This window comes from Crinia signifera, chromosome 4 (genome assembly GCF_055691185.1).
Source record: "Crinia signifera chromosome 4, ASM5569118v1, whole genome shotgun sequence".
Lineage (NCBI taxonomy): Eukaryota > Metazoa > Chordata > Amphibia > Anura > Myobatrachidae > Crinia > Crinia signifera.
In genome coordinates, this window is record NC_139220.1 from 87,607,468 (window position 1) to 87,628,411 (window position 20,944).

The window sequence follows — 20,944 nt, forward strand, 5'->3', positions numbered from 1 at the left end:
TTTTATTTATTCTTTACTATTAAAGGTATTTCTGAGGAAATCAAGTCTCTTTATGATCACTGAGCCAGGTAAATTTAAATGAGAAAATGAAATTGGTATTATACATGTACAGTAGCTGTAGAACTGCCTTGGTTTTATATGTCCCCTATCCTAAAACCAGGTACCTATTAGCCAATAGTGCAAATGATACAATATCGCTATTGATTTCCCTTGAACTGCCTGAAAGTACTGGACAAACGATATAGTGCATACACAGTACAGGACATCGTTCAGTGGCTACATCCAGGACCAACCGTCGTCAATAAAGCCTGGATTTGACTGTATGTACAGACAACAGAGGGGGTCGATAATGACCCACAGGAGCGCCCATCATTACCAATATAATGCATATACATATGCACGATCATGATATTGGTAACAATATGTTTATGCATATCGTCTAACATGGATGCACTTCTAAGAGGTCTTCTACAAAAGGGATATATATATATATATATATAGTTGTATGTAGACCTAGCACTCCCCCAGCTAGTCACAGACCCAGGTGCCCTCCGGAACAGTAGTGTACCATAGGCGAAGAAGCAGACAGCGGCACTCTGGGAAATTTTCAAAAGCGTGTATTAAAGCAAAAATAGCATTCCAACGTTTCGGGGTATAAGTCACCCCTTTGTTAAGGTGAATAGTGCACCATTCACCTTGACAAAGGGGTGACTTATACCCCGAAACGTTGGAATGCTATTTTTGCTTTAATACACGCTTTTGAAAATTTCCCAGAGTGCCGCTGTCTGCTTCTTCGCCTATGATATATATATATATATATATATATATATATATATACCTACTGAAACAAACAGGACTTTTGTAGGCCTTCTATGGCTTCAAAAGGTGATATTATCACTGATGTGTCATCCTACCTTCCCAAGTTTTGTTTTCCAAGGATTTCTTTATATTAAGCCAAATTTGTCAAATTTAAGTGAAATAATAATGGTTTTTTACTAGACACTGTCTTTGTCCTTTAAGTTTTAGAAAGGAAAACTGGTGGCACTATGATTAGTATCTGCTGAACATTGCATGGTCTCTCACATCCTTCCCAATTGGACACCTATCAGACAGGGCATTGGTTTAGGGAGGATTCAAGGTAATGCTTAGCCATAAGAGTTGGGCTCAGAGTGCCCTAATAAAATGAACATTGTTTCTAGTGCAGAAGCTCATTGCTAAAAACTGCACTTTAGGCAAAGGCTTAAGCTGGGTGCACATCTTTCAAACAACTGACGGATATATCTTGCGCTGTTTGGGCATTTGGTTGTTCTCGATTTATACAGGTTGAGTATCCCTTATCCAAAATGCTCGGGACCAGGAGAATTTTGGATAACGGATTATTCTGTATTTCGGAATATTTTAATATTTCAATGATGTATTTTGAAGTATCTTGCATTTATGCTGTATAAACACATAATATACACACAAATATATTTTATTACCACATAAAATACACACAAATATATTTTATTTGTTCAAAAAACAAGGTTTCAAAACGTGAAACAAAATGTGTGTACTATCTCAGCACTGAATTTGAATGCCAAGCAATCATTGTCTTGCACATATATAGTGCCAGTTACATATCATGTCCCCAGTGATGCTGTTACAAATGTCCCCAGTGAGTTTTTAGCAAAAAAAAAAATTTTTTTCACTTTCTGGAATGTCTGGTTTTCGGAATAATTCGGATAACGGATATTCGGATACGGGATACTCGACCTGTAACAGGTATATATGTACGTATGGGTACACACTAGTGGACTCAAAATCATTAACGATATCTTCAGATCAGCATGCACAAGCGTTAACTGATCACAGATGCTTCTCTCAGAAGGACCTCCTGTTCCCTCGGCTTCCCTGCACCCTCCCCAAGTGTCGGCCGTACTGCCAATCACTGCTGATCAGTAAGCACAGCAGGGCCTCCTATCCTATGGCTGCAGACATTATTGGAGAGGTGGGGGGGGGGGGGGTTGGGTAAATTATAGTGCTAGTTGCAACATCAGGCAGCAGAATTATTGAGGCTGCTGTCTGTACTGTATTTTGTTTTGTTAATAACAATGATTTAGCAGATACCAAACAATAGGTGGCGCTACCACTATAAGAAATAGGGGGCCAGATTCTCTAAGCTTCAAAAGTGATAAAATGCAGAGTGATAAACAGCCAGCCAACCAGCTCCTGTCTGACATGTTTCAAACCCATTATGTGACATGGCAGGTAGGAGCTGATTGGCTGGTTGTTTATCACTCTCCATTTTATCACTTTTCAAGCTTAGAGAATCTAGCCCAATGAATGTAATAGAAATGAGGTTCAGGGATTAGTGACAAGCAATTGCTGCTTTAATCTAACACCTGCTGTTATATAGTTTTTACATTTATTTATTTACAGTTTCTTATAAAGTGCAGCATATTCTGTTGCGCTTTACAAATGGAAACAGTGATAAAACCAACTGGGTTGTAACAGACCGACTTAGAAGTAGGAGGTCCCTGCTCGCAAACTTACATCAATATTATGTCTATGAAAAAAGGAAAACAGTAACGGGAAATTATTTATAATGACAGATAGATAGATAGATAGATAGATAGATAGATGCTCTTGAACATTGTAGTTACAGAAGAGTTACAAAAGAAGGAGAAAGATCTTCCTTCTGAAACATGGCTGTTATTTGGGAAATTAAAAAAATTATCATAATGAACTGACTATGGGTCTGACTTCCACAGATGTATTCATAACAAACTTGTGAACCACTTACAAGTTAAACATTATTTTGTCATGGTTTTATATATACTGTATTACTATCCTATTTCTCTAAAGTGCCATAGTACACACCGAGCTGTTCATGGAGGTGATCATAATACAGAAATAGAACATACAGCGATGGAAACAGAAGGTATTAATAGCTGAGGATTATTGCAAGTGTTATGTACAGTACTACAACAGATACATTAAGGTTTTGTACGGTTTTTGTCAATTTAATATTGTTTTGCATACAGGTTTGTGCTACAGACCCTCCATTAGGGATGGCCATTAGAGATAGTTGAAACCATTGATGGCCATCTAACATATAGTATGCTACCATCGATGGCTGATTGCACCATCTTCATCAATGACAACCATTAATCGTGACTATACCAATGGCCATCCCTACACACCATGTATCCTGCACAATTCGTTTTATGGATTATAGAATAGGATTATTGTTCTAACCTGCGGTTGTATCCATTGTAGTTGTTTGAAAGTGCTGATGTAGACACAGTCAAGTACCCTCCTGGAACCTGAATGGGATAAAAGGACATTATCATTCACAGCAGATGTGTAGATGTTCCATGTGTCAGAGATGCAGCATGACATAAGAGATCAGGCACAGCTGCTTGTTGTACCATGTTCCATGGATGACAAAGTTAAAACACATTTTTCTTCCAAAGCCAGATTATTGTTTTAATATACCACTGGAGCAGCTCATGTGGCTGCTGGTGGGGATTGGTGATTCTGGTCCGACCAGTCTCTGCAAGGGACCTTTCCCTAGTGGCCAAAATTGTGACTACTCCCAAGCCTGGAAGGGATGGAAAACATGTGTTACAAAGACAGATTAGCCAAACTATCAAGCACCCTTTTAACCTTAAGGTCTGTGCGCAAGACAAGAGGGCAGCTACTTAAACTAGAGGAAAGGAGGGCTAGCAGGAAGGGGTTCTTTACGGTGAGAGCATTAAAGGTGTGGAACTCACTGCATGCGGAGCTGGTGATGGCAGATACATTAAATACATTTAAGATAAGGTTGGATAATAATATTCATGGCTAGAATCGACAAGTTATGGTCTAGTATAAGGATCAGGGGGTTATGTGAGGCAATATCCGACTAACAAGTTTTGCCAACGATGGAATCAAAATGTATAATCTTGGGGGAGGATATCATATCTAGGACTTCCTCTGATGAGTCTAGTTGAAACAGGTTGAACTTGATGGATGAACATCTTTACTCAATCTTACCTACTATGTTATGTATGAACCAGCTAGCTGTACGAATTATAGGCTTACAGCTGTATTAAATACAGATATAAAGATATTTGCCAAGCTCATTGCCTCCCATGAGAGACCTTTTTTTACCACAACTAGTCGATTGGGATCAAGTAGGCAGGCGTCAGGACTCAGATAATACGAACAGGGTTTGGTTAAGTTGAATAGCAGGAAGGGATTTGTCTTTTTTGTACTTGATACCTGGAAAGACTTTGACCACCTGTACTAGAGCCATATTTAAGCACTTTGGTCATCTTTTTTTTTTGGGGGGGGGCATTTTGGATGACTTATTAGAAGTAGATATTTGGCCAATGACAGCAGCAGATTACAATCTGTTCCTTTGGACATCTCCAATGATTCAAGAGAGAGCTGCCTTTATCCCCTCGTATATTTGTTTTATCAATGGAACCCTTGGCTCAACAGATTTGCAACTTTTCTGCATTTCTGTATCTGGTGGGCTCATGGAAATTGCTAAATTTCTTATTTCAGATTATTTATTACTAGTTACCAGCCTGTCAAAATAACAGAATAACATAACAGCAATGTCAGTGCTGGTGGCGGCTCATTGTCGAACGGAGCAACACTCACTTCACTGGGCACGATCTAGTGGCCACAATAAAACGCTTGAGTTCTCACCATAGAGTTAAGGAGCAGCATTAGCATTTTAATATATAGAATGCAACCAGAGACCTCAATGGTTACTCTCCATCTGCTTGATGAGCAAAAAATTGGCATCCTACTATCAATTAAACTATACCAAAGCGGAGGCACTCTTGCTTAATGTATCTCTGTCTAAACGTTTGTCCATTCAAGATGATTTTGCTCACTCCTAGAAAAAGAAAGCCTTGGATTTAATATGCCTGCATTCACTGCAAAGATACAGTGCTGGACTTGAGAAGGAAGGAGGTGTATGTTATCAACCTGGTAATGAAAGATACAATGCTGGACATGGGAAGGGAGGAGGTCTCAGTCTTTGCCCTGGGTGACAGAAAGTCTAACTTCACCACTGCTTAATGGCTCTGAGAAACACACTGGCAACTAAACTGGTCTCTCCCGTTTTCTCACCGCTGATTTGACTACATTAAAATTGTCTGGGTTACTTATTTTGCTAATGTAAAAAAAGCTGGCTGTTGTGATAATGGTGGTATTATATGATATAGGTATCTCTCTCTCTATAAATATTATGGGCAAAATGCTGCTGTCCTTTGTTTAGTGGTCTAGTATCTACTGAATAAACACAAAATAGTACATTATTTTACTTATTACATGGTTGAGTATTATTACTTATTAGGTGGTTGAGTATTTAATTTTAGGAACTGTCTCGGATGTCTATGGCCCATATTTGGACTAATCAAACAAATCTTTTTCCATAAAATAAAAAAAATGGGCACTGACTTCAAACCTTTGCAGTGCACATTTTTTTTTGCAATTCAAGAAGTCTGGTTTAAAGAAATTGTCATTTTTATTTGATTTTTTTTATTCCAAAATTGTCAACATTGAATGTACTTATATTAAAGCAGATCACCAGTGGATCTGCTATTAGCGCTAGGGCTGTTGAGCCTGACTAGACGTTGGACCTGAAAGGACTAAATCGCACATACCTTATAGTACATTGCAGCTAAAATCAGAAACATAAATGTAGTTGATATTAACATTCTAATGTCCACTTTAGATAACCTCTGACAGTTGCTGAAACGCAAATCTAATCTAGAACAGAGGTTTTCCCTTACAGCAGTCTCCACCTTGTCTGTCCTTAATTGACAACTCCAATACGTATAATATATTTCTCCACACAGCCCTTCCCCCATCTAATTCCTCCTATTGTTTAATTATTAATTTTCCATGTATTACTTGTTATTGTAATTACAATTCTTGGTTTCTGTAATGTATTATTGTACCTCAAAGTTCAAGTAAAGCAATAAAAAAATGATGTCCTCCTTCCTGATCCTGCTAATTACTTACTAATCAAACAGCAGGAATGCTCTAGTCTAGGGTCATTACTATGCCTTTAAAATGCTCAAAATGCTGTCACTGGAACTCTGTGCCCACAGCTAATTACTGATGTAGAGCAGCAGCAGCACAATATGTTATGCTCGCGGATAGCCCTTGCTCTAACCACTGCTTGTATATGAGGAAATAAGAGTGTATGTGTGTGTGTGTGTGTGTGTGTGCGCGCGCGCGTGTGTGTGTGTGTAGAGGGACATTAACCCTTTGAGTGCCAACACTCTTTGAGAGATGCACAAAACATCTGCTAAAAATGCCAGCATTGCTCACATTTGTTATATACATTCAAATAAAATATTTTCACACCTATTTTGACAAATTCCCCTGGATTTATGGTTTCGGGGGGATTTAGTCTGGGAAATATATATATATATATATATATATATATATATATATATATATATATTATATATTATATATATTTCCTCTCTAGAGTGTCTGGCAGATTAACAATTTTTGTGGAGCTTAATAGGCAAGCCTTAATGGATCCTTAGTGAAGTGAGAAGTCCAGGGACCAGCTCCGTGATCCATGGGTAATCACTTCATCTTGACATGCCCTCTGGTGCACATAGATTACAATTATGCCATTGTACAGTAGGGATAGGCATTGACGCTCCTCCCAGCGAGACGTTATTCTCTGGGATCTCCAAAAAAAGAACAATAAAAAAGGTCAATAATAATGGAAAATATAGGCTTCTACTCTCTACCTACACTTCTTTTAAAATTTCTACAACAGAATCCAACATCCTGCTAACCTATATCTCAATTAACACTAAGCAGAACATCCATTAGATCAACAATGGTCTTCAATTTCCTCCTTTGTTTATGTTTAATCTTCCATTATTCAAAGGGTGAATAATTAAGTTTGAGTTTTTATCTTATGCTCTGCAATCATTTCAGCTTGTATATCAAATGCCGTTTTCCCAGAATCCACAGCTCGCTGCCAAGCTTATGCAGGACTTTGCTCTCTGATGAAATAATATGTAGAGTCTTCTCGGATTAAATAAAATAGAGTCAAGAAACGCATAAGTACATTTCTTCTTGCAGCCTCTTGCGGTAGAGAAAAGAAATGTGTGAAGAGTCTAGGTTTGAGCAACATAACTAGGACGCCCAAATCAATTGAATTTCTCTGTTGGGTGCCCGTTCTTGGTTTGTATTACAACAAAGACACTACAGGAAAATTGTATATACAAGCACAGTGACCTCACTGTGAAGCATCTATAACAGAAGTGAGCCGTTTGGTTGTGTTGTGGGGATTGGCTAATTACTAGTTAATGGTGCAACACTGCAAATTGGTGGCACTGTATATTGATAGAGCAAAGCTGGCTCTGCGGAACAGTGACCATGGCTATATAATATGAGTTCCAGTACGGTGGGAAAAGCTTTAAAAAGCATCATACTTACCCACACAATAAAGAAAAAAAATGACCCAAAATGTGGTGCTTTTAACTAAATTTATGTATGCTTTTCAATTTTCAGAGTGGCAAATTTTCCACGAGAACCACCTTACTATTCTGTAAGTTATTATTGTGAATATTTTTTTTTTTTTTACTAAAAATAAAAAATCTTAAGGGGGGAGGACAAGAATATATATTACAAAGCTATGCTTATCTAGTGCCAACTATGTGCTAGTAATTGCATACATTGGATTTATTTTTAAAAATGGTGTAGATAGCAAAGCTATCAAAGGCAGTAATCTGCAATTTGGCACACAGCGGATCTCGGAACAGCTGTAATCACAGTGACATCACACATAGTTAGAAGCCTTCAGCTTGAAGCACAGACAGCCGCCCAGCAAAGATGTACCTATTTATTTGCCATCTTCTGTGCTATTTATGACTAACAAAAGCAGCTGTCTCTGAATGCATAATTCCTGGTGCCGAGAGTGCTACAAGATATATGTAAAATATGTACTGCGGCATATAGCAAATTGCAGTTCCCCATTAATGTCAATGTTATACTGTATCTTCTCATCCACCACAGAATGAACATGTACGGAAATAGTGTTCTAAAAAAGCAGTGAGTTGCTCATAAAACATATACAGTAAGCCTGCTCGAAGCAAATGCTTCGAAAGGTAGTCTGCTAACTTGTGATTGCCTCTGTGTGAGAAAGAAATGTAGTTAACTTGCTGCCAACAGATGGCAGTGTTTCAGAGACACACACACTATACATACACATATACACACACATATATATATATATATATATATATATATATATATATATATATATATATATATATAAATAAATAATGGAAGGTTCAAAGAAAAGGAACTTGATGCTGGACAACACTGAAAATCTACTTGAATGCGAAGAGAGAATATACACAATCCATGGTAGAATTAGGCCTGATGGATTGTTTGAAGCTGAGGTAGGATTTATAGTTCTTTCATTATTTGCATGTAAGATGAAGCACTGTATTAATAGTAGAAATAAAGAGTTAAAAAGATGATTTAAAACATGGCTGGACAACAGGATAAACAATACAACATTTTTTTGCAATTTAAAATACGAAACATGGGTGCATCTGACACACCTATGGTTACAGCCAGCATTACCTGTGGATGGTTCATCGACTTCGATCGTTTTTTGCAAACAGATGTGTAAGTGTCTTGAGAGTAACATTTACTGTTCTCTAATGTACATTGGTCAAAGTGAGTTTTATATTCGCCATTCACAGTTTTGTCCACTGACATTGCCGAATCCCCTAATGCAGAACTCTTTAGCGCTCTGTCATTCCAAGTAACTGTAGCATCATAAGAAGAGGAGGCTCCAGCCGATCTCCTATGGTGATATGTTTGGGTAACATTGTTGCATACGGTTTCATTTGTTATACATTTCCACTCTGGAAAGGAATGTATTCCGGATGGGTTCTGCACTTGAGCCTGGTAAATACTAGTGGGCCTTTGGCTCGCTTTTCGCTCCATATACTCAACAAGTGCATTGTGTTGGATTTGCTTTAGCTCGGTCTTTGAAAGGTTTGAAGATGAAAGAGTTCGTTCTTTGTCTAATGACTTGATCCTATAGTGATCAGATTTTTTATGACCTGACCCCTCATTGTTCCATGCAAAACCAGCGTTACGAACACCAAGATGGTCAAGCTTCTCTGGTTCTGAATAACATAACTTCCTTTGCTCCTTTGACAATCTTTTTCTTCCGCCTATTCGGGAAATGGTGGGTTTTTCGGGCTCCTCCTTTTTAAAGCTATTGTCTACTAAAACTTTTGGTTGGACAAATGTAGCATCTTCATGTGCACCAGATAAAGAATATGATCTTATATGATCAATCGAAGGCCTTTTAGTGGGATTTAATTTTAACTTAACAGGCAAACTCATCTGCAAGTCCTTTCGTTTAAAAGAGGTTTCTCGCAAGACTTTTTTCTGGGCAACCTTAAGTTTTTCCCTATAATCATGCATAAAACTCTCCTCAGCTGAGGAAGTTAGGCTCTCTGGCATCTCACCATCACTACAGTCATTGACACACTTTTCAGCCAGATCGGACTGGCTTTTAGTTTTATGAAGAGATATAAGGGTCTCATCTGCCTGTGGAACAGAAAAGTGGCTTGTTCTCTGAAATGTTTTTGGTTCGTTATTTGCGTCTAGGTCTTTAGCGTGATTTTTACTGTTCATTGTAACAAACGAGTTATTCCTTCCACCAGCCAGATGATAAAGCATTGGGGTTGATGCTTTGGTAATCTTATCACTAATTAGTTCACAAAGGTTAGAACTTTTGGGTAGAGTTTGCTCTTGTTGATGGGACAGCAGTGCGATAGGCTTTATGGTTGCATCTTTTCTGAGGTTGTGAGATTTAGGAACTTCATGATGGTCATCATAATTCATTGCTTTTGAAGACTGTTCACAACAATCCTCACTGGCCCTACTGTATATTGTTTGGCTGGTTCTTGTATGAGGACGTTTGTATTTGCTATCCCATTGTCCAAGCTTGTCATCTGTGTCAGCCGTGTTCTGGAGCAGTGATGGGTATTGTTCTTTGTGCTGTTCATTTAGTGCCAGCTTCTCTACTACTTCATTTGTTTCTTCATAATCATGACAATTTGTTTCCTTAGCTGGCTTCCAAGAATTACTTTCAATCTCATAAACACGGAGTCTCTCTGACACAAACTCTGTCAGAGAGTGTCCTGTACTTTTGTTGGTTGCACCTTCAGTTAGGTAATTATCAGTAAAATAAGTGAATTGATCCTTTGAATTCTGCTCTTCTCTTTTCAGAGTGAGTTGGTTTCTTGTTTGGAAATCGGTTTGCTTATAATGGTCTTTATTTAATTTGTTCATTTGGGAAAGGGGAATGTTTTCATCAATACTAGCTTCATACATTGTAGTCACATCTTCAGCAAGAGGCAGAAAAAATGCACTTGAAAAATTAGTTCTGTCCTCCATTTCCAATTTACAAGGTGTAATACATGATTGCTCCCATTCTTCATGTACTGAATCCCGAACCCACGTAGGGCTGTGGCCTTGACCATACTGGCGACTTAGTTTATGGTCAGGTGAAGAAAGGTTGCTACTGCTTGTGGGACTCCTTTTAGTCTTGTGACTCAAATGATCTGCAGAGCCATTCTTAATAGTAGACTGGTCGATGGGCTGAAAAGTGGTATGATGCTCCAGCCTCATTGGTGGCGAGTACCGCTCATTAGAAGTGAGCTGTGAGTTACTAGTTCTCAAACTAGTAAGTCTCCCAGACAAATTCTCCTTAGAAGACCCATCCTCACTATACACGTTCTGTTGCATATTACTTTGGTCTATTGCAATGGGATTATAAATAGCTTTGACATACTCAGAGTCCATGTAAGAAACCTGTTCCTCGGTCATATGACAACTGCCATGTTGGAATGAAGACTGATAATCCGTAACATAGGAACTACCAGAAAATGAACTATATGCAGAGTCCACTATGACAGCCATAGATTTTACTGCCGATGATCTGCTCGGGCAGTCATCTGAGATGAGCTGGTGTCTGAGATCTAAATTGCCACTTGTGCTTCTTATACTCCATCTGTCTATTGCATTGCCAAGAGAAGACATCACTAAGAGGGGATCTGCTTTTTTAATTTAAAATTCATGAAGAGTCTTCATTGACCATTGGTGACTTCTGGTTAGTCTACTAGTGAAAAATCCTGAAGAAGAAAAAAGAAGAATAATGACATCACTATTGTATTAGGTGTATAGCATTACAAATTGATAAGCAGTAAATAACATTTCAAACAAAACTCTTAACATATTTACTTGAAACAAATCTGATGATTCAATGTTAAAGTCCTAGGTGTGGTATAGCTCACTGACAATGTCTAGTTAGACAGCCATTATGTTAATCATGCATTAGTTAGACACTGAGAAAAGTTAGATATGCATAAAGGTGCGTACACATGGGGCAATATGATCGCTGGCAATATATTGCTCAGCAATCATATTGCTCAGTGTCCCGTTTTCATCTGCGACCAGGGATGGTCGCTGATGAAAATGACACACTGCCTGTAGAAGAGGCAGTGGAAGTAGCTGGTCTGGGAAGCATGCTCCTCCGACCAGCGACCATTCAGGGAATGAAAATTGGAGCGCGCACCCGGCGATTTATCGCTGGTGCACACTCCAATCGCTGGCAATATGGTCGCTCAGCGACCATATTGCCAGTGATAAGTGTACCGTGTGAACATAGCTTTAGTTAGACATTGACAAAAGTTAGATGCATTACTTAGACAGTGTCAGACTAATGCATGTCTAACTTTTGTCAGTGACAAAAGTAACAACACAAATGTCGACATGGAAAATCAATATGTGTACGTAGACACTATAAGTGTACCGCGTGCTCTCACAAGTTTCCCTGCGCTCGCCATGCTTCGGCACGGTGCCTCACTGCGCTTGGCACACTGTCATGTTCTCCCTCTATGCCCACTGGGATGGTAAAGTATGAACAAGTCGAACTATCGCATATCTAACTTTTATAAATGTCAAACTAACGCATGTCTAACTTTTGTAAATGTCGAACTAATGCAAGTCTAACTCAGGTTTGCCGACTTTATTATTCTCCTCTCCGGGAGAAGCCCGGAGAGGAGAGTTTCAGCAGCCTCTCAGGGGGTGGGACTTGAGCGTGGCATCACTAAGCCCCATCCCATGATGGTAAACCAGCGCATTCATGGATCTCCGTGGAGGGGGCGGGGCTAAAATGACGCGATTGTGTCATTTTAGCTCCGCCCCCTCCTCTGAGACCCAAGTATTGCGGCATTTTAATGCCGCGATCTGGGGGACAGTGGGGGTCACCCTGAATCCAGGAGGGTTGCCCACCCTTCCAGGGTACCGGGAGGGGCACCCGATTTTCGGGAGACTCCTGGAAATTCCAGGAGGGTCGGCAACCCTGGTCTAAATTTTGGTGTTGGCCTAATGACTCTCTGCTTACACATTTCTGTCAGCCGCCTGGAACACGAAAATCCCTCAAGTTCTACTGTATGCATTCTATAAAACCAAACTTATAATCTGTAGACAGTCAAACTGCTTTTTGAGCAGAATTTCTGCTCAGTTCTAGTTACAGCAAAGTCTCTTATAAGTAAATGTAAAAAATACAGAGATTTTCCCTTTAAATGTTGTAGAAGGAGTACAACCTTTATCATACTGGTTTTGTGGAAAGCTCTGTAATCATTTTCAAACACACTGAAGTCAAATTGAAGAAGACATTATTTCAAAATCTGTAGCTCAATGTTATTTTTTATTTAAGGAAACCGAACATGTTTACAAATGGGGTCAACCAACTTGCAGAGAAGCCTTTAGTGTTTATTCATTTATCATTCAGTTTCTATTATAATGCAGACATATAAACAATGAGTCAAATGTAAGAGTGTGTGATAATAAGAAAGTGAGAGATTTTGAGAGTTTTCCCATTTTTTTAAAGCGGCAATGATTTACACTGAAATACCAGGTAGATTGTTGAAATGTAAATGATTGCAGCTTTAGAAAAATGGGAAAACTCTCCCAAAATCTCTCACTTTCACCTTAATACATTTAGCTATATGTTTTTTTCTATATCATACACCAGTAAATATATTTAAAATATTACCTAAAATAAAAAGAGTAAACGCCCGTACACATGGAACGATTTTGGGCTAATTTCTAAGCGATCCGACTAGATTGCTTAGAAATGAAGCCCTGATTGCTCCGTGTGTACAGGGGATAGTGATGGCGATGTGTGATCCCATGCATCACCATTGTCTGCAGGGATTCAGTACTGAATCCCGGCGGTCGGGATCCCGGCGTTCAGAATCCCGACGCCGGAATCCCGACCGCCGGAATCCCGACAAGTGGGGGAAAGGTGTTTTTACAATATGGAGTTGAAAATGGCAGATACAAGTTTGGAAGAACAACTTTATGAACCATCCCCTAGGAGATACACAGAGGGTCAGATCAAGATAGGAAGGATGGGGTGTAGCAGTATAAAGGCATCAGTCTGTCCTTCTTAGAAGGAAACTAATGTGATCAGAGTTGGGCTCAAAATAATGTACCGTGGTATCACTAATTTCGTAAGTAAACTTAATATTGATCGCTCAGCACACAGTGCTGCACAGCGATCTGTGTGCGTACGAAACTTACAAAATTAGTGATACCCTGGTACATTATCTTGATGTACGTGTCTCCCTTCTTAATAACAAAATTACCACCAGCCACTTTAAAAAGCCTACAGACAGGAATACATTGTTGCACTGCTCTAGTGCACATCCTGAAGCCTCTAAACGAGTACTTCTTTTTTCTCAATTCCTTCAGAGTGCGCGGCATCTATGAGGACCGTGAGGAAACAGTGTTAGAAATCGACAAGATGATTGAGAAATTTATCTGTAGAGGCTACAATCCCGAAGATCTGCAAAAAAATCCCGCTTGTGCAAACTTTTAATAATGCATCTCAGGCCATTACCAATGCTGCCAAAATATTATGGCCCATGGTCACCTCTGATTCAGACTTTTAAAATGTTTGCCCATCATGACCGGTTACCAAGTTATACGAGACAGCGCAATCTGAGGGATTATCTAGTGCATAATGATATTTCTAATATCTCTGCCCCTATTTCCAGAGGCTTTCTGCAGCATAAACCCGGTTGCTACAGATGTACAAATTGTACAACCTGTAGCTATCTCGAGACTGGGGATAGCTTTGCACATCCACACACAGGTGTGAGGATACCCATCAATCATGTACTAACCTGTACATCGACACATGTCATCTATATTATCAGGTGCCCGTGTGGCTTGCTATAAGTGCTCAAGACCACCTGCCAATTTAAAACACTTATGGCTGGCCACAGATCTCACATTAGAGCAGCCTTGGAGGGTAAAAGCGGTCCCTCAGAGCAACCAGTCCCGAGACACTAGAGAACTGAAACACAGTTTGGCTACCTTGTAATACAAGATAATACAGATGTAGCGCCCATCATTCAGGCAGGGGCTGGCAAAACTTTCGCCAGCCCCCAACTCTCGCCAGGGGGCAAACGCTCCTGCCGCCTTGCAATGACCCTTTACCCCAACCTCCCCGCACCCCCCTAACCCTGCCCATCTCCCTGAAGTGGAGACGGGCGAGAGACTGGGACGCACGTGCATCCCAGTTTAATGGCATCCCTGTCCGCTGGCGCTTGCCAGAGGGGGCGTTCTGGCGGGCACCTGGCATGGACAAGAGAAGCTCCATCTGTAGATCACATTCCTCCCAGCTTGAGACAGTGGGGAAATCGAGACAAATTGCTACTTCAAAGAGAAACCAAGTGGATACACAGACTTAATACTGTGTATACCACGGTCTTGAATGAATCATTAATTAATAAATCAGAAGTGAATCATAAATTAATTATCATGTTAATGACTGAACTTAAAACCAGCCCCATCTAATCATTATTTCAAAGTTTATTCTCCTATGATAGCGCACAGTTGCAGCATATGGATAGTGAGGGTGCCAATGTATTTGAATCATTTTGTTTCACTTTTTGTTAGTTAGGTCGCCTAGAAACTGATTCCAAGGTCTGGACGCACCAGCTGGTGCGCGTCTCAGGAATGTGATGTCAGAAGATTTGGACCGATGGGTGGAAGCTGGCGGCCGTCACATGGATGTAGGTGAGAGGGTATATATATTTGTTGCTTGTATTTGTATTGCTGAGCTTGATAACGGTTGGAATAACATACCGAAACGTTGCTTAATACGGCCTACACACACGTCGATATTAAGGCATTTTCTAAGCGACTTTGCTTAGTTTGGCAAAGTCGCTTAGAAAATGCCCCTACATCGGTGTGTGTGGGCTATATCGACAGCAATGCACGTCCCCACGCGTCGCTGTCGCTGGCCGAGATTGATGGACAGTGTCCATCAATATTGGCATCGGCAGGGTTCTCTCACCGGATAACACTGGCGCTGTCTGCTCGCTTAGCACACAGAGCTGTCAGCTCTGTGTGCGGAGCGACTTGGAGCAGAATGGCCCGACATAGCACAGCTAGGTCGCTCTACACACATCGGCATGTGTGTAGGGCCCATAAGACATTGGTGTCTTTGTATTTTTTTTTTGCTGCTAAGACCGACGAGTGCCTGTTCCGTTTGATCCTGTCTACATGGCACATAGCAGAGCACTGAGGCTGCTGTATTATACAACACCAGGAGAGTGCCGATCAGATTTCTACTTTATATATAATAAATATTTGGTATTGCAGTAAAACTTCAGCAAGACGGTGGTTGGCTAGGTTCTCAGAGAGCCAGTTGGTGGCTCTCTGAGTACCTGTGCTACACAGTGTTTTCCCACTTGAGAAGATGTATTGGTGACAGAAGTGATTTATAGCCAACATATTGGTGATATAGCCAACCACCGTCTTGCTGAAGTTTTATGATTAATTTTATCATTTGTAAAATAGGTGGCCCAAAAACGTCCTTCATTACTGCACTTAAAACTGCAATACCAAATATTTTGCTCTAAAGGACATACCATCTCCACTCCTACTAAAGGATCTATTGCCTCTAGAGTTGTATGCTTTGCCCCTGATGAAGTCCTGAAGGACGAAACGCATTGGGCTGCGGATTGACCTTTTATGTGACACCTTGGAAAATGCTGATGAATTTACACTTATCTAATAAATATCCATTTGTTTTTACCAATTATTGATTTATTGAATTTAAGAGAGACGGCTTTTTCATCCTGATAAAAAATCCGTCCAGGCTTTGAAACATTGATAATAAACAGCACATTTTTGCCCTGAAAAAGTCTGTGGAGTGCCGCCTTTTTTACTACACAGGAAGAATTGTTGCCTATGAAATCCATTCGGGAAGGCACCCCGGCCCCATCAACCAACACCAGTGGGGGGGGGGGGGGGTGTCTGCAGTACTGAGTGCCGGTCTACATGTAATTGATGACGATGTAAATAAACATCGAAACGTTGCAAACCAGCTGTTTCTCAACCTGCTTTTGATTTCCAGTGTGCCGCACATATATAATATGTCCTCCTGAAGACGGAGCGTACAGCTTCGAAACGTAGAGGGAAATAAAGCATTTAAAAACTGCTGCAGTGCCGTGCTGATTCTCTGCCCGCCGGGTGTGTGAAATCCTGTGACGATATATATTATATATATATATATTCATATTCAGGGTTCGCAAAAACGCGCTATAGCGCGTATTTTACCCTAAAACGGTCCCCGGGGACTCAGTTTTTAAAACTAAAGGGGTCCCCGAGGACGCGCTGTACTAAACCTGTCAGCCGCCGCTGCGAGCCAATCACTGTGACTGCAGCGGCCGCCGGGACCCAATCACTGAACAGTGGCAGCCGGCAGCCAATCACTGTAGGTTTTATACAGTTTGCTGCCGCTGCGCACCTTACAGCCACGCACCCTGCATAAGAGCAGGTTACCGTTTCAAAGTAACTCTGCATCCTACGTCCACTCCGCTGCTGAGAGCGGGGGGGGGCAGGATGGGATGCGGCTGTCAGCAGAGTAGATGAGCGCGCTGTCAGGGTGGCGGGGGACTGGATGTGGCTAATGCAACTCAGAGCAGCGTGTCAGCTATTCCAGCCACATCCAGTCCCCCGCCGCGCTGATAGCCCGCTCACCTACTCTGCTGAGCAGCATGTCGGCATGTTTTCCAGCCCCCCCCCCCCCCCACTGTGGCAACGAACCTAATATGCGCCCCCCCCAATGGCAACCAGCATAAAACGTCCCCTCCCCTGTGGCAACCATCCCCCCCAGCATGTGACCCCTGCAAGGAGCATGTAACCCCTAGCAACAAGCATGTAAGTAAGCAGCACTTATGTGCTATAATATATACTGGGCATTACAGTGTGTGCTATGATGTGTACTGGGCATATTGGTGTGTGCTATAATATATACTGGGCATTACAGTGTGTGCTATAATGTGTACTGGGCATATCGGTGTGTGCTGTAATGTGTACTGGGCATAACGGCGTGTGCTGTAATGTGTACTGGGCATAACGGCGTGTGCTGACATGTGTACTGGGCATTACGGCGTGTGCTGTAATGTGTACTGGGCCTTACGGCGTGTGCTGTAATGTGTACTGGGCCTTACCGGGTGTGTGCTTTAATGTGTACTGGGCCTTACGGGGTGTGTGCTTTAATGTGTACTGGGCATTACGGGGTGTGTGCTTTAATGTGTACTGGGCATTACGGGGTGTGTGCTTTAATGTGTACTGGGCATTACGGGGTGTGTGCTTTAATGTGTACTGGGCATTACGGGGTGTGTGCTTTAATGTGTACTGGGCATTACGGGGTGTGTGCTTTGGTACTTGTTTCCTAGAACGGCCACAATCGTGAGTGATCGTGGCTCTTAATTAAGGGACACGATCCTCACGATGTGGCCGATTTTTTACAATTTTTTCACTTTGATTGACAGAAATCGGGTCAATCGGTCGGTCGCGACCAATTAAAATCGGCCGCGATGCGACCGACCGATTGACCCGATTTTTCCATAGACTTCAATGTTAAAAAATCTTTTAACATTGAAATCGGTCGGTCTTGTGCCATTATAATGGCACAAGATGAGATGGACTTGATTAAGTCCATCTCACATAGGGAAAAATGATAAAAAAGGTGAAATGGGCCAATATGACCCATTTCACATTTTTTATGTGCCCGCCATGACCCCACGATAGACGTGAACCCGAAGCGTGGCGAGCGCAGCGAGCCCGCGAGGGGCGGCGGTGCGCGTCCTCCGACCTTTTCATTCCCCTACTATCCACTAGGGCGTGGAGTGAGAATATAATAGTGTGGCGAGCGCAGCGAGCCACCGAGCCCGAAGCGTGGCGAGCGCAGCGAGCCCCGCGAGGGGACGCGTATACCTGTGAAGTTAGACGCGTCCCCTCGCGGGGCTCGCTGCGCTCGCCACGCTTCGGGCTCGGTGGCTCGCTGCGCTCGCCACACTATTATATTCTCACTCCACGCCCTAGTGGATAGTAGGGGAATGAAAAGGTCGGAGGACGTGCACCGCCGCCCCTCGCGGGCTCGCTGCGCTCGCCACGCTTCGGGTTCACGTCTATCGTGGGGTCTAGCACACTTATTAACATTTGGGGGGGCAATTGAAACAAATCTGGTGAAAAAAAAAAAAAAATCGGGTGAAAAATCGGTCGATCGGATCGGTCGCATCGTATGCGACCAAATCGCATGCGATGCGATCGATCCGATTTTTTATCTTACGACCACAACGATCTAAATCGTTGTGGCCGTTCTAGGAAACAAGTACCTGTGCTTTAATGTGTACTGGGCATTACGGGGTGTGTGCTTTAATGTGTACTGGGCATTACGGGGTGTGCTGTAATGTGTACTGGGCATTACGGGGTGTGCTGTAATGTGTACTGGGCATTACGGGGTGTGCTGTAATGTGTACTGGGCATTACGGGGTGTGCTGTAATGTGTACTGGGCATTACGGGGTGTGCTGTAATGTGTACTGGGCATAACGGGGTGTGCTGTAATGTGTACTGGGCATTACGGGGTGTGCTGTAATGTGTACTGGGCATTACGGGGTGTGCTGTAATGTGTACTACTATGTGACACCACTTCCCCCCCAAAAAACATGCCATAAATTTTTAGCGCGCGCCTTCGGCGCGCACTCTCACTGTTTTCAGGTTTAGTTAGTTTCTAGTATATATGTACCTTTATGCGAGTGGGCCAATTGATACTCTCCCCCCCCCCCTGACCCACATGTGCCATGCTAGGGAGAAGGGGAGAGGAGGATTTATTCCGTTGGGACCCAGAAAATGTCCGGTAGGACCCCAATTTTTAGAAGTGAAGGGTCCCCGGGACCCACTTTTTTGGGTGGTTTTCGCGAACATTGATATATACACACACACACATACGTACAGTATATATAATCTAATGGTTACATCAATTTTTACCTAATTGGATCCAAGTCGTGAAGGCAGGGGCACGTCAATGCAGTCTGCCTCTTCATGGTGAAAGATGGCCTGGTGCCCACCTCTCCTCTACCTGGATTCCTATGTAGAAGGGTGCGCTATCTGTGCGCGTCAAGTAAGCAGCTATGTCTGTATGAGGATTAATATATAAAATATTTGTATTTAAGGACGTTAGAGTGACTGCAAGTTTTATCTAAAGCTGCCTAATATTTACATAATTCCTGCCGGTGGTGTGGTTATTCATTTATTTAGTACGATTAGAATTTAAGTAGCTGTACAAACCAGTCATTTATTTATCTTTACACAGTTTCAAGTGTGCCACATTCCTTCTGGTTTGGAGATCTGCACATGTACATGTTTACTTACCTGGAATCCTTTACAGAGCATTTACTCATCTGACAGTGTGAAATTACTACTTCCAAGTATAAGGATTTTAAATTCATGCTACTTGCATATAAAAAAAAAATATGTATATTACTTTATGTAGGAGTCGTTTTCTGTGTTTGTGTGTGTGTGTGTGTGTGTGTGTGTGTGTGAGTGAGTGAGTGAGTGAGTGAGTGAGTGAGTGAGAGAGAGACAGAGAGATATTTGTCTTTGGTTGTGGTAGTTTTGCTGACTTTTAGAGATTTATTAAGTTAAAATCGCCCAAAAACGTAATTACTTAATCACGACTGAGCATTAAAAAAGAGAGAGTGAGAGAGAGAAAGTCTGTACAGGTTTTGGAGAGAATTTAAGAAGTCTTAAATGAAATGTCCTCATAGAGACAGCTGAAATGTTTGTGAAACAGTGCAAGCTGTTGTGTGGTGCCAGGATAGCGGATTTCTCAGTAATTTCCTCTTAGACCCCAATTCTATAAAATGATAGCATTGTTATCCTAATCTGCTGAGTGATTTAGTAGACTTGTAAAAATCCATCACTCAAAAATGTCAGAAATGTCCTGGCAATGTCACCGTGCACAGATCAGGGACCACTCAGACATTCCAAGCCAGTCCTTAACGTGGGAAAAGTAGGCATTCCTGCCTGCTGGGCATGTGAGGCACGTGTTTAATAAGCAAATGATATACAAAGCTTGGTGTAGTCACTGAAATAAAAATACTGGTTCCCCAAAGCAATTTCTCTTTATAATTGCAGGTACCTGAGCCGTAACTCCACTTTTTGGTTACCCCCACCCCTATTTTCACACTCATTTCAGGTTGACCTGCAAAGCTGTGAAATTCCCAGCTTTGCGGGTCATTTAAACGCTGCCCGCCTCCTGCACGCAAACTGCACCCGCACGCATGTGAATGGATAAAAATCCATAAACATTTATGGATGTTTTGCATGAACAACCATTCGCAGCTTGCATGCGGGGTCAAAATCATTTGATGGTCGCCGACCATGAAATAATTTTGCCCACCCACGTCACGAGCAAATTTCCATGGGAACGCCCAGTGTTTTCATGGGAACGCACATAATATGGGCGTTCCCATGAACACAACGGCCGTCCGTCACCCCTCACCCCCCACCCACACTGCT

The 20,944-nt window shown here is 41.7% G+C and overlaps 1 protein-coding gene across 2 annotated transcripts in view; it reads right to left on the minus strand.

Annotated features, from left to right (window-relative positions):
- Positions 1–20,944, minus strand: part of SHROOM1 (shroom family member 1) — an 81,300-nt gene that overhangs the window by 23,185 nt on the left and 37,171 nt on the right. For both annotated transcript variants that reach the window (XM_083181946.1, XM_083181947.1), the window contains 2 exons: positions 8,611–11,183; positions 3,241–3,308 (listed from right to left, as the gene is read on the minus strand). In XM_083181946.1, the coding sequence (XP_083038072.1) occupies positions 3,241–3,308; positions 8,611–11,091 (2,549 nt within the window). In that variant the 5' untranslated portion in view covers positions 11,092–11,183. The remainder of the gene's footprint in view (positions 1–3,240; positions 3,309–8,610; positions 11,184–20,944) is intronic.